The sequence below is a fragment of the Schistocerca nitens genome, chromosome 1, assembly GCF_023898315.1.
Source record: "Schistocerca nitens isolate TAMUIC-IGC-003100 chromosome 1, iqSchNite1.1, whole genome shotgun sequence".
Taxonomy (NCBI): Eukaryota; Metazoa; Arthropoda; class Insecta; order Orthoptera; family Acrididae; genus Schistocerca; species Schistocerca nitens.
In genome coordinates, this window is record NC_064614.1 from 891612837 (window position 1) to 891625093 (window position 12257).

The following is a 12257-nucleotide window of genomic DNA, read 5'->3' on the forward strand; positions in this document are numbered from 1 at the left end:
GGGATTCCGGGCTGGAGCAGATTCGTTTGCCACGAACACCTAGGCTGTAGGGAAGGGACCGTTTGATGTGGAATGGGTGGCAGCTGTCATAATGCAGGTACTGTTGCTTGTTGGTGGGTTTGATGTGGACGGACATGTGAAGCTGGCCATTGGACAGATGGAGGTCAACGTCAAGGAAAGTGGCGTGGGATTTGGAGTAGGACCAGGTGAATCTGATGGAACCAAAGGAGTTGAGGTTGGAGAGGAAATTCTGGAGTTCTTCTTCACTGTGAGTCCAGATCATGAAGATGTCATCAATAAATCTGTACCAAACTTTGGGTTGGCAGGCCTGGGTAACCAAGAAGGCTTCCTCTAAGTGACCCATGAATAGGTTGGCGTACGAGGGGCCATCCTGGTACCCATGGCTGTTCCCTTTAATTGTTGGTATGTCTGGCCTTCAAAAGTGAAGAAGTTATGGGTCAGGATGAAGCTGGCTAAGGTAATGAGGAAAGAGGTTTTAGGTAGGGTGGCAGGTGATCGGCGTGAAAGGAAGTGCTCCATCGCAGCGAGGCCCTGGACGTGTGGAATATTTGTGTATAAGGAAGTGGCATCAATGGTTACAAGGATGGTTTCCGGGGGTAACAGATTGGGTAAGGATTCCAGGCGTTCGAGAAAGTGGTTGGTGTCTTTGATGAAGGATGGGAGACTACATGTAATGGGTTGAAGGTGTTGATCTACGCAGGCAGAGATACACTCTGTGGGGGCTTGGTAACCAGCTACAATGGGGCGGCCGGGATGGTTGGGTTTATGAATTTTGGGAAGAAGGTAGAAGGTAGGGGTGCGGGGTGTCGGTGGCGTCAGGAGGTTGATGGATTCAGGTGAAAGGTTTTGTAGGAGGCCTAAGGTTCTGAGTATTCCTTGAAGCTCCGCCTGGACATCAGGAATGGGATTACCTTGGTAAACTTTGTATGTGGTGTTGTCTGAAAGCTGACGCAGCCCCTCAGCCACATACTCCCAACGATCAAGTACCACGGTCGTGGAACCCTTGTCCGCCGGAAGAATGACGATGGATCGGTCAGCCTTCAGATCACGGATAGCTTGGGCTTCAGCAGTGGTGATGCTGGGAGTAGGATTAAGGTTTTTTAAGAAGGATTGAGAGGCAAGGCTGGAAGTCAGAAATTCCTGGAAGGTTTGGAGAGGGTGATTTTGAGGAAGAGGAGGTGGGTCCCGCTGTGACGGAGGACGAAACTGTTCCAGGCAGGGTTCAATTTGGATAGTGTCTTGGGGAGTTGGATCATTAGGAGTGGGGTTAGGATCATTTTTCTTCGTGGCAAAGTGATACTTCCAGCAGAGAGTACGAGTGTAGGACAGTAAATCTTTGACGAGGGCTGTTTGGTTGAATCTGGGAGTGGGGCTGAAGGTGAGGCCTTTGGATAGGACAGAGGTTTCGGATTGGGAGAGAGGTTTGGAGGAAAGGTTAACTACTGAATTAGGGTGTTGTGGTTCCAGATTGTGTTGATTGGAATTTTGAGGTTTTGGAGGGAGTGGGGCTGGAAGTGGGAGATTGAGTAGATGGGAGAGACTGGGTTTGTGTGCAATGAGAGGAGGGTGAGGTTTGTTGGAAAGGTTGTGAAGGGTGAGTGAGTTGCCTTTCCGGAGGTGGGAAACCAGGAGATTGGATAGTTTTTTGAGGTGGAGGGTATATATATATAATAGAGGGAAACATTCCACGTGGGAAAAATATATGTAAAAACAAAGATAATGTGACTTACCGAACGAAAGCGCTGGCAGGTCGATAGACACACAAACAAACACAAACACACACACAAAATTCAAGCTTTCGCAACAAACTGTTGCCTCATCAGGAAAGAGGGAAGGAGAGGGAAAGACGAAAGGATGTGGGTTTTAAGGGAGAGGGTAAGGAGTCATTCCAATCCCGGGAGCGGAAAGACTTACCTTAGGGGGAAAAAAGGACGGGTATACACTCGCACACACACACATATCCTTTGTCTTTAAATATGTCTGCTTGTGAGATGTCTGCTTGTGTCTGTATATGTGTGGATGGATATGTGTGTGTGCGCGCGAGTGTATACCCGTCCTTTTTTCCCCCTAAGGTAAGTCTTTCCGCTCCCGGGATTGGAATGACTCCTTACCCTCTCCCTTAAAACCCACATCCTTTCGTCTTTCCCTCTCCTTCCCTCTTTCCTGATGAGGCAACAGTTTGTTGCGAAAGCTTGAATTTTGTGTGTGTGTCTATTGACCTGCCAGCGCTTTCGTTCGGTAAGTCACATCATATATATATATATATATATATATATATGTGTGTGTGTGTGTGTGTGTGTGTGTGTGTGTGTGTGTGTGTGTGTGTGTGTGTGTCCCGACCGGGACTCGAACCCAGGATCTCCTGCTTACATGGCAGACGCTCTATCCATCTGAGCCACTGAGGATAGTGCAACTGCAAGGACAATCTCACGCAAGCCTCCCACGACACCCACATTCTCACCTTCTATGTCCGCACACTACATTCATAGTGTCCCACCCCAACACACTCATTACTCGTGGAAGACATTCTTATCAAGTCCCGTAACAGTTCGGGGAATGTGTGTGCGTCCACACAGGAGGAGGAGGTCATGGCCAATGTTGCCAGAACTATATAGTTATATGGATATGGTGCCTGTTCTTTCGGACGTGCGTGCGCGCGCGCACACACACACACACACACACACACACACACACACACACACACACACACACACATCAGTAACAGTCTTAATAGCTTGTGTAAGGGTGTTGCAGGATAAGTTGTGCTGAGAAATAACTGTTAAGAAAAAAAATTCAATAGCTTTTGCCATTTCTGAGTTAATTAGCATAAGTTAGCCCATCAGGCTATTGTGCATGCAAATTCAAGCGAACTACTCGATAAATTAGTATCAAGTTTTCCTCACGGTGCAGATGATAATGTAGGAGACTGCTTTTTGTTTTAGGGCACAACCTGTCCTGCAACACTCTTAAAACCTATTCCTTGGCACAACCTGCCCTGCAACACCCTTAAAACCTGCTCAGACTGTTTCTGACCACTTTGTATGTACTTATATACAGTGTTTGCTGGACTGGGCCGCAGCAACACGTGGCTGGGTGTAGTTAGTACAAATAAAATGAGCAGTGTTTCTGATTATTTTTCCCAAAGAGTACATACCTAGTATTTCATTGTCGTGCTGGATAAACCATTTTAATGTTTAAAAGGCTAATGGTTCCTGCTATAATTTCCAAAGCTTTGGAATACACACTGAAGCACCAAAGAAACTGGTATAGGCATGCATTTTCAAATACGGAGATATGTAAACAGGGAATATGGTACTACAGTCGGCAATACCTATACAAGACAATAAGTGTCTGGTGCAGTTGTTAGATTGGTTATTGCTGCTACAATGGCAGGTTATCAAGAATTAAGTGAGTCTGAACATGGTGTTATAGCTGGTGCATGAGTGATGGGACACAGCATCTCCGAGGTAGTGAAGACGTGAGGATTTTCCCGTATGACCTTTTCACGGGTGTACCGCGAGTATCAGGAATCCTGTAAAACATCAAATCCCCGAAATCGATGTGGCACGGTAAAAGATCCTGCAAGAAAGGGACCAACAACGACTGAAGAGAATTGTTCAATGTGACAAAAGTGCAACCCTTCTGGAAACTGCTGCAGATTTCAATGCTGGACCATCAGCAACAAATCATTGATATGGGCTTTCAAAGCCGAAGGCCCACTTGTTTCCCTTGATGACTGCATGACAAAAAGCTTTACACCTCACCTGGGTCCATCAACACTGACACTGGACTGCTGATGAATGGAAACATGTTGCCTCATTGGACGAGTCTCATTTTAAATTGTATCAAGGGAATGGACGGGATGGTTATGGAGACGACCTCATGAATCCATAGACCCTGCATGTCAGCAGGGGACTGTTCAAGCAGGTGGAAGCTCTGTAATGGTGAGGGCGTGTGCAGGTGGAGTGATATGGTACCCCGGATACTTCTAGATATGACTCTGACAGGTGACACATACGTAAGCATGCTGTCTGATCACCTGCATCCATTCATGTCCATTGTACATTCTGACAGACTTGGGCAATTCCAACAGGACATTCTGCTTGCCACCAAACTCCCCAGACATGAACATTACTGAACATATCAGGGATGGCTTGCAATGGGCTGTTCAGAAGAGATCTCCACCTCCTCGCATTCTTACAAGTTCATGGACAGCCCTGCAGGATTCATGCTGTCAGTTCCCTCCAGCACTACTTCAGACATTAGTCAAGTCCATGCCATGTCATGCTGTGGTACTTCTGCATGCTCACGGACACCCTATAACGATATTAGGAGGTGTACCAGTTTCTCTGGCTAGTCAGTGTAAAAAGTGAGACTGTTTCGAATGTACCATCTTCCTGCTTTAATATAAGAACAACATTCTGTGATAAGATTCTAGTTCTGCTACATGTTGGTTGATTTCTTAAGCACTTTCATTCTTGGGAGTGTCCTTGGGAGTGTCTTTTTGCTAACTGTACGCATATTCTGTTGGAGTGGTGTTAGTTTGTGTGCTATAATCCAATGAAGTCACACTCGCATCTATGGAAACAGAGGCAGACTCAGACAGAATCCAACAAACCTGAGCAAACTGAAACAACAGAGATGCAGTAAGTATTCCCAAACCTTCCAAAGTAACAGCCAAGCATCCCATCAGCACATAGCACATCTTAAATTTAACCCTGAAAATTTTGGATCCACATCTTATTCTGTGTGACCAACAGCATTCAACCAATATTGCATGGCATTTACATGAAGCATGCCCAGAGCTGCTTCTAGTTGCAGATACTTGGAAGCACTCACCACACCCCAGCTTTCACCCCAGCTTTAGCAACCAAAAGGATCTTTAATACAAATGCTCACTGTTGTTCATGAATTAGCTGAAGACAAAATGAGATACGCAATAGATCATTCACTGATTTTTCATTTATGGAGAGTGATACCCATTCTGTCTTTTTGTGAAGAAAAGGCAATAACTCTTAGAAACAAGTAATAACTGCAAGCAATCACTACATATGTCTCTACTCACCCATGAAATTGTAGTTCCAAGATCCCTGTGTGGGGACCATAAAGAATCCCAGAAAGCGATCTGACAACAGCATTTGAACTTTCTCATAGTGGCTTGGTAAGTACCCTTTCGGATTATTACCTTTATCTGTGTTCAAGCGACCCCACTCATAACCACTGGAAGTAAAGTATCACATACTAATTAATCATAGGAGAAAAAAGAAAAGGAAAAATAAATGCTAATGAAAAGGTATCACAGTCCTCAAATTTGAAGGTCTAAGTTAATGTTGAAATGTACCTAGCAGAGTAAGAATACAAATTTTCATGTTTTGCAACAATAGCAATTAAGACTTTACAGAGAGTTCACTATGTCAACATGAAGTACCTTGGTGTCAGTTTATATGCAGTTAGGGAACAAGAGCCAGGTGTGAAACTGCAAGTTATTATGATAGTTTTCTCTCCATCCCATGAGGTATTATCTGCCATAACCTTGGCATGTGTTGTTATATCTTGTGGTGACAGCTGTGGCAATTCATTAGGTTGAGTATGTATCCATCCCAAAGGCTCCATCTCCTTCAAGTACTGATGCTGTGGTAACATATTTGGAAGATGAACTGTCTGGTGAGTACCCCACTGCGGCGGCATAACAATGCAGCGAATCTCTTTCACCTGTGGGTTATCTGGAGGACTAATTCCATACAGATATCCAGCAATCTGAAATACAAATAAAGGTAAAATTTGTTATATACATGCTGGATTATGCAAGTCTGATACAATTTCAATCATAGGGACAGATTAACATAAATAAGAAACTTTATCAGAGTTTCATAATATTCAAAACTTTCTCCTTTCATGATGTGTTACTTACATCAACAACAAAATTTAATTTCATTGCTTAACACATTTGTCCCTAATCCATTGAAAAATGAACACATGAAGAAAGACATAGCATCTCCATAATACTATATTATTTGACTTAGGAAGTATAGTTGTCATCAATCTGAAGACTATTTTGAACACTACAGTGCTACACATGTACTTGTTGGAGGTAGTATACCATTGCCTCTGACCTTTGGACTGGCTTATCCAGCCAGTTAACATAGACGCCGAACCGCAGAAAAAAAAAAAAAAAGAGAGAGAGAGATCAACCGGGTAATGAAACTGAGAGCTTGGGATTTGATGTTTGGCACTGTACAAAGCCTCTCTCTCAATGTAAGCATGGATTTCGATGTTAGCAGTATACCATATTTACCCGATTATAGGACAAGTTTTTTCCCCATATTGCTCAATCAAAAAATACAACATAATCTTATGAAAAATACAATGTAATCTTACATTCACAGACTCAACTATTGATGCTGAGACCAACCAGGAGAGGGGTATGATGGTGGGGGGGGGGGGCGGCAGGGGGAGACAGCAAGGGAGGGCCGTGACAGTGCAAGGGGATATGGGGGGGGGTCATGGGGTAGGGGGCACACGGGGAGACAGCAGGAAGGGGGGGGGGGGGGCGAAAGTACGGTGTTGAGCAATCTTGTAGAAGCCACAGGGCGGGGGGAAGGGCAAAGCGAAGGGGAGACAGGTGCAGAGCAACACCGGGCAGGACAGAACAAGAGGGCCTTCAATACATGAAATAAATGTGGGTGAGGGTGTGGTTGAGGAAGAAGATTAGGAAAGAGGTGGTGGGTTTTTTATCAGGATAATGATGGGAAAGGTTGTGTTCCATGGCGACAATGCCATTGGCATGGGGGACGTTGATATACAATTGTGTCACATCTGCAGTGACCAACAGTCTGGTGGTGATTGGAGAACTATGGAGAGACAGGCAGAAGTTCATTCTGTGGGAGCTCTGTAACCAGCTACAGTGGGACAACCAATACAGAGACCAATGGGGTTGGATTTGGGGAGTTGGCCAAAGGTAGGAGTGCAGGAAGTTGATGGTGTGGACACAGAGATTGGTCCAGGTGTCAGGTTTCTGGAAGAACCTAAGAGGTTGAGTGAGGAGCAGCTTGAGGTCATGTTGGACTTCTGCGAATTGACGGAGACCATTAACCACATAGTCACTATGATTCATGAGCACTGTGGAGGAACCTTTGTCCGTGGGAAGGACGATAAGGTCTCATTTGATTTTCAGGTTACGGACATCTGTGTCTTTCATAGGTGTCATGATGGACTTAATGGGAGGGATTTGGGAAATGAAGGTGAGGCCAGGTTAGAAGTGAGGAATTCCTGAAAGATTACCAGGGGATGACTGGGTGGAAGGGGATCATGGTTGGAGCCTTTACTGACCGACAACACGCTACCTAGCTATTCCATAAACAGATCTCCCATGCCCTGACACCAGTAAACCCGTGAACAGCCGATGAACAGTGCTCCCCCCCCCCCATCATCCCGTATCACCCTGGCATTGAAAAGCTCAACTACATCCTTCGATGGAGCTTTGATGACCTCTCATTGTGCCCTGAGATTTGGGATATCCTATCCACATCATCCAAAGCAGTGTTTCACCACACATCCGAACTACAGAATATCTTTGCCCGTCCTTGTTCCTATCGTGCTCCGAATTATGCATGCCTAGGCTCATTCCCTTGTCATCGGCCCAGGTGTAAGGCTTGTTCCATACATTCACCCATCATCTCCTACTGCATACCAGTCACAGATATTTCTTCCCATTGAAAGGCAGGGCCAAGTGTGAAAACAGCAATGTTATGCATCATCTATGCTGCAACTGCTAAAAAGAATTCGATATGGGTAACCATCTACTCACATGAAAAGCTACCGCTAAACCGTAGTGAACTGCAAACTAGATCATCCAACTGTCAAGCATGCTGCACACCAAAACACAGATCACTTCAATAGCTGCTTCCCTATGCAGGTACTTGGATACTACCTTGCAGCACAAGTTTCTCTGAACTACACAGACGGGAACTGTCTCGTCAGTATATCTTGCACTCTTGCAATCCCTCTGGACTAAATCTTCACTAACCTGTTTCCCACTGCTTCAACTCACCTTTCCCATTCCCTCTTCTGTACACAGCACGGCTATCGTGTCCCGATTGTATACTGCCTTCTACCATCTCTTCTTCCTCCCCATGAAGGCACCCTCTTTCTACCCCCGCTTTCCCACCCTCTCCAACTCCCTTTTCATTTCCACCTTTCCCAGTTTTTTTCCTTCCTCCCTTTTCCCTCTCTCCCTCAGTGTACATCTCTTATATGGTCTACCCTCTGAACTCCTTTCATCATTGTGTAGCAACTGAGTCGTCTGTCAAAAAACATGTCTCACTCTATCCTGCTACCCTCTCCTTGCCTTGTGCATCCTTCCCTACCACCTCCCCCCACCATTAGCCCAGGCACCGTGGGTGTGTATGTTTGGATGTGTGTGTATGTGTGTGTGTGTGTTGCATATGGATTTACTAGCAGAACGAGTTCAAAAGTTAGTGTGAATGTTGTTTCCTGTCACATGTTTCTATGCTCCAAACATCAGTCCACTATAGTTTAAAAGTTGCCCTTTCTCTTTTACATAATAAATAGCAGAAATCTGAAATATGTATAACATTAACTTTTTCAAGTATATACTATCTATCAATAATATAATTTGTAAGTCTCATTTGATAGAATACGTTAAAAATAAAATTTCCTCAGGGTGTCTGCCCCCCTGCCGCCCCCATTTCATCTCATATTTAGGATTGTCTTATAATCAGGTCCATAATGAGGATCATTTTAAAAACAAGTATCTGCTCTCCCCTCCTCTCCAGTGTTGACATTCACTCAACACCGTAAGTTTTATCGTCTTCAAAAAGGATGACTGTCATAGAGAAAGATCAGGCTATTACAGTTGGAGCGGATTTTATCCAGTAAAATATGACATAACCTGAAGAACAACAAAACAAAAATGACGAGATTATCAGCATAAATTACGTTAAGAAACATTAACACACACTTGCTGAAAAATAGATTAATACTTCATACTGATTATACACTGCAGAATATGGTCACCTACCTGAGCTCGCAAGTCTGAGATTGTAACAAATTTCTTCAGAACATTCTTTGGAAGAATGTATGTATATCCAGTTTCTTTTATATCATCTGATGAAACATAAATGTGATTTGTACGCAAATGCAGGTTGGTTGCTGATATTGCTCGCACTCTCCATTCAGTCTTTGAGCTGAAATGGTGATAAATTAGGTTGTATACGACACAAATTTACAAATGTAGTAAAAAGTCGTCTAATAACTAATCCATCATATCACAATTATCTTTGGATGAGTATAAAATAAAGATTTCTCATAAAATGGAAAGTCCAGTTTGGAGTATCAACAATATTATGAAAAGTGTAGATGGCTACTCACCATAAATGCAGGCACAACAAAAGGACTGTTACACATTGAGATTCCAGCCAAAGCATTCTTGCGAAAGGAGAAACACACACACACACACACACACACACACACACACACACACACACACACACACATGCAAGTACATATCACGCAAACATGACCTAACTTGGGCTGCTCCAGCCAGAATGCAACTGTGTGGCTTCAATGGAAGCAGCAATCTGGAGTGAGTGAAGAAGAGAGAGGGATAGCAGGGTACGGTTGTGGGGGAGAAATCAGTGCAGCCTGGTGGAGCATGCAGGGACTAGATGGCGACAAAACAAGACAGCCAGGCACAGTGACGGGAAGCTGTGGGGGCGGAAGTGGGAACAGGGAGCGAGAAAGGAGAGGAACACAGAGGGGGAAAAATGGGTAGGTGCACTGGCAGAGAGCAGTGCACAATAAGTGCAAGAGGAAGTGAACTGAGAGGAACTGATACGATAGAGGGGTCGGAAATCGCTGGATGAAGGGTATGGGGACAATACATTACTGTATGTTGAGGCCGGGGTGATTTTGGGAGTGGCAAATATGTTGTAAGGATAACTCCCATCTTGCGCTGTTCAGAAAAGCTAGTGGTGGAAGGTGTGAAGTAGCCATTGAAATCAATCATCTTATGTTCAGCTGCATGTTGTGCTACAAGCTGGTCTACTTTGCTCTTGGCCACATTCTGGTGGTGATCATGCATTCTGGTGGACAGCTGGTTTGAAGTCACACCAATACAAAAAATTGTGGTATGACTGCAGCAGAGCAAGACATGGCTACTTTTACAAGTGGTCTGAACTCTGATTGTGTAGCATAAGCCAGTGAGAGGACTGGAATAGAAAGTGCTGGGTGGGTGGATTGGGTAGGACTTGTACCTGGGTTTTCCAGTTTCCCACAGGGATATGATCTCTATGGCAAGGGATTTAGACTGGGAGTGGCATAGGGATGGATCAGAATGACGTGGCAGTTGAGTGGGCGACCAAACATCATTTTAAGAAGGGGGAAGGATTTTGAGTATTATGTCCCACATTTAAGGGCATGACGATAGATAATCGAAGACCTGACAATCGATCTGGTTCACTTGTTCCAGCCTGGGGTGGTATTTGGTGATGAAGGGGGTGCTCCTTTGTATCTGATTCTTTGGAGTGGTGAGAGGATTGAGGTATGTGGAGATATGGCATGAGAATATGTTTGCAGACACATTCTGAGGGCCTGTGTGTGTGTGTGTGTGTGTGTGTGTGTGTGTGTGTGTGTGAAGGCCTTTGTGAGACCTTCAGCACACCAGATAAGGAAGTTCTTGTCACATGCTGATATGCTGCCCCAGGTGGCCAGACTGTATGGGAGGGATCTTTCAGTATGGAATGAATGGCAGCACTGTCAAAATTCAGATACTGTTGGTTGTTAGTGGGTTTAATGCGGATAGGGATGTGGATGTGGGCAATCATACAGACAAGGAAATCAACATCCAGGAAGGTGACACACTGAGTTGAGGAGGACCAGGTGAAGCGGATGGGAGACACTGTGTTAAGGTTGTGAAGAAATGAGGATTCCAACACCCTAGTACGCCCTATGCTACTCTTGATCTCAGCCCTTGGTCCTGTGGGAAACCCTGGTGCAATACCAGCCCAATCCACCCACCCAGTACTTCCCATTCCAGTTGTGTCACATGTGTATCTTACCCCATCAGAGGCTGGGGCAGCTGTGAAAGCAGCTGTGTCATATAGCAGTTCTGTTGCAATCATTGCACAGCTTTTTGTATTCATGTTATGGTCCACTACGATGAATGGCCACCACCAAATTTGGCCAAGAACAAAGTGGACCATACTGTGGCACAACATGCAGCTGAACATAGCATACTTGATTTTAATGGCTGCTTCACAACACGAGCCATCTGGCTCCTGCCCTCCACCACCAGCTTTTCTGAACTGCACAGGTGGGAGTTATCGTTACACAACATTCTCTGCTCATGAAATCATCCTGGCCTCAACCTGTGGTAACCTACTACCTCCACATTCTCCACCAATGATTTCCACCCCATTTTGTCCTATTATTTCCTCCCAATTAATATCCCTTCATCCTCATTATGTGTCACTCTTTGCCAATGCACCCACCGGTCTTTTCCCCATCTCTGTTCCTCTTCTTTTCCACTCCCTTTCCCCCTCCCTTTCCCATAACCTCCCAATGCTACACTTAGTAACCTTCTCTTGCCACCATCTAAGACCCAACACACACTGCCAGACTGCACCAACTTCTCTCCACACCCATACCCTGCTATCCCTCCCCCTTACACGGCTCTCCCCACATTTCTGCTTCTGTCTACATTATACAGTTGCAGTCCGGCCAGAGATAGCGGTCATACGTGCCTGACATGTGCTTGCTGTATGAATGTATTTGTTTCCCTTTGGTTGAAGCCTTGGGCCAAAAGCTGAATGTGTAACCTACTTTTCATTGTGCCTGTCTGCAAATCAATGTGTCATCTTTACAGTTTAGCAGCGATCTATCCTTTCCATAATATTTTAAAAATTTCTCAGATACCTGAAGGTCTGGGTTTCATAGTTTGAGGTGGTCGATGTGATGATCTCATCTCCATGTTTATTTACAGTGCGTGTCGTCGTCGCTGTCAGCTGAGACTGCTCTTTAGTTTGTTTTTCAATCTCTGCTATCTGTTGTCGCTGAGCTGAAGGTGCACTGATTTCCATGCCCAAAATTATGTCTCTAATTTCAGACTGTGTGAGAGACGCAACATTCACGCTACATAGGAAAATGGAGAATATTTAGAAAGTCTGGCAGGCAAAGATCTGAGATCATTGATACAAAAAAAATTGAAAATTATTAAC

At 44.7% G+C, this 12257-nt stretch overlaps 1 protein-coding gene across 1 annotated transcript in view; it reads right to left on the minus strand.

Moving 5' to 3' along the window:
• The window catches only part of LOC126191902 (pre-mRNA-processing-splicing factor 8), a 116707-nt gene that overhangs the window by 8839 nt on the left and 95611 nt on the right, over window positions 1-12257 (minus strand). The window contains exons 35-38 of the mRNA XM_049932562.1: window positions 11956-12171; window positions 9062-9227; window positions 5450-5778; window positions 5087-5241 (exon numbers count right to left, since the gene is read on the minus strand). Of these exons, the coding sequence (XP_049788519.1) occupies window positions 5087-5241; window positions 5450-5778; window positions 9062-9227; window positions 11956-12171 (866 nt within the window). The remainder of the gene's footprint in view (window positions 1-5086; window positions 5242-5449; window positions 5779-9061; window positions 9228-11955; window positions 12172-12257) is intronic.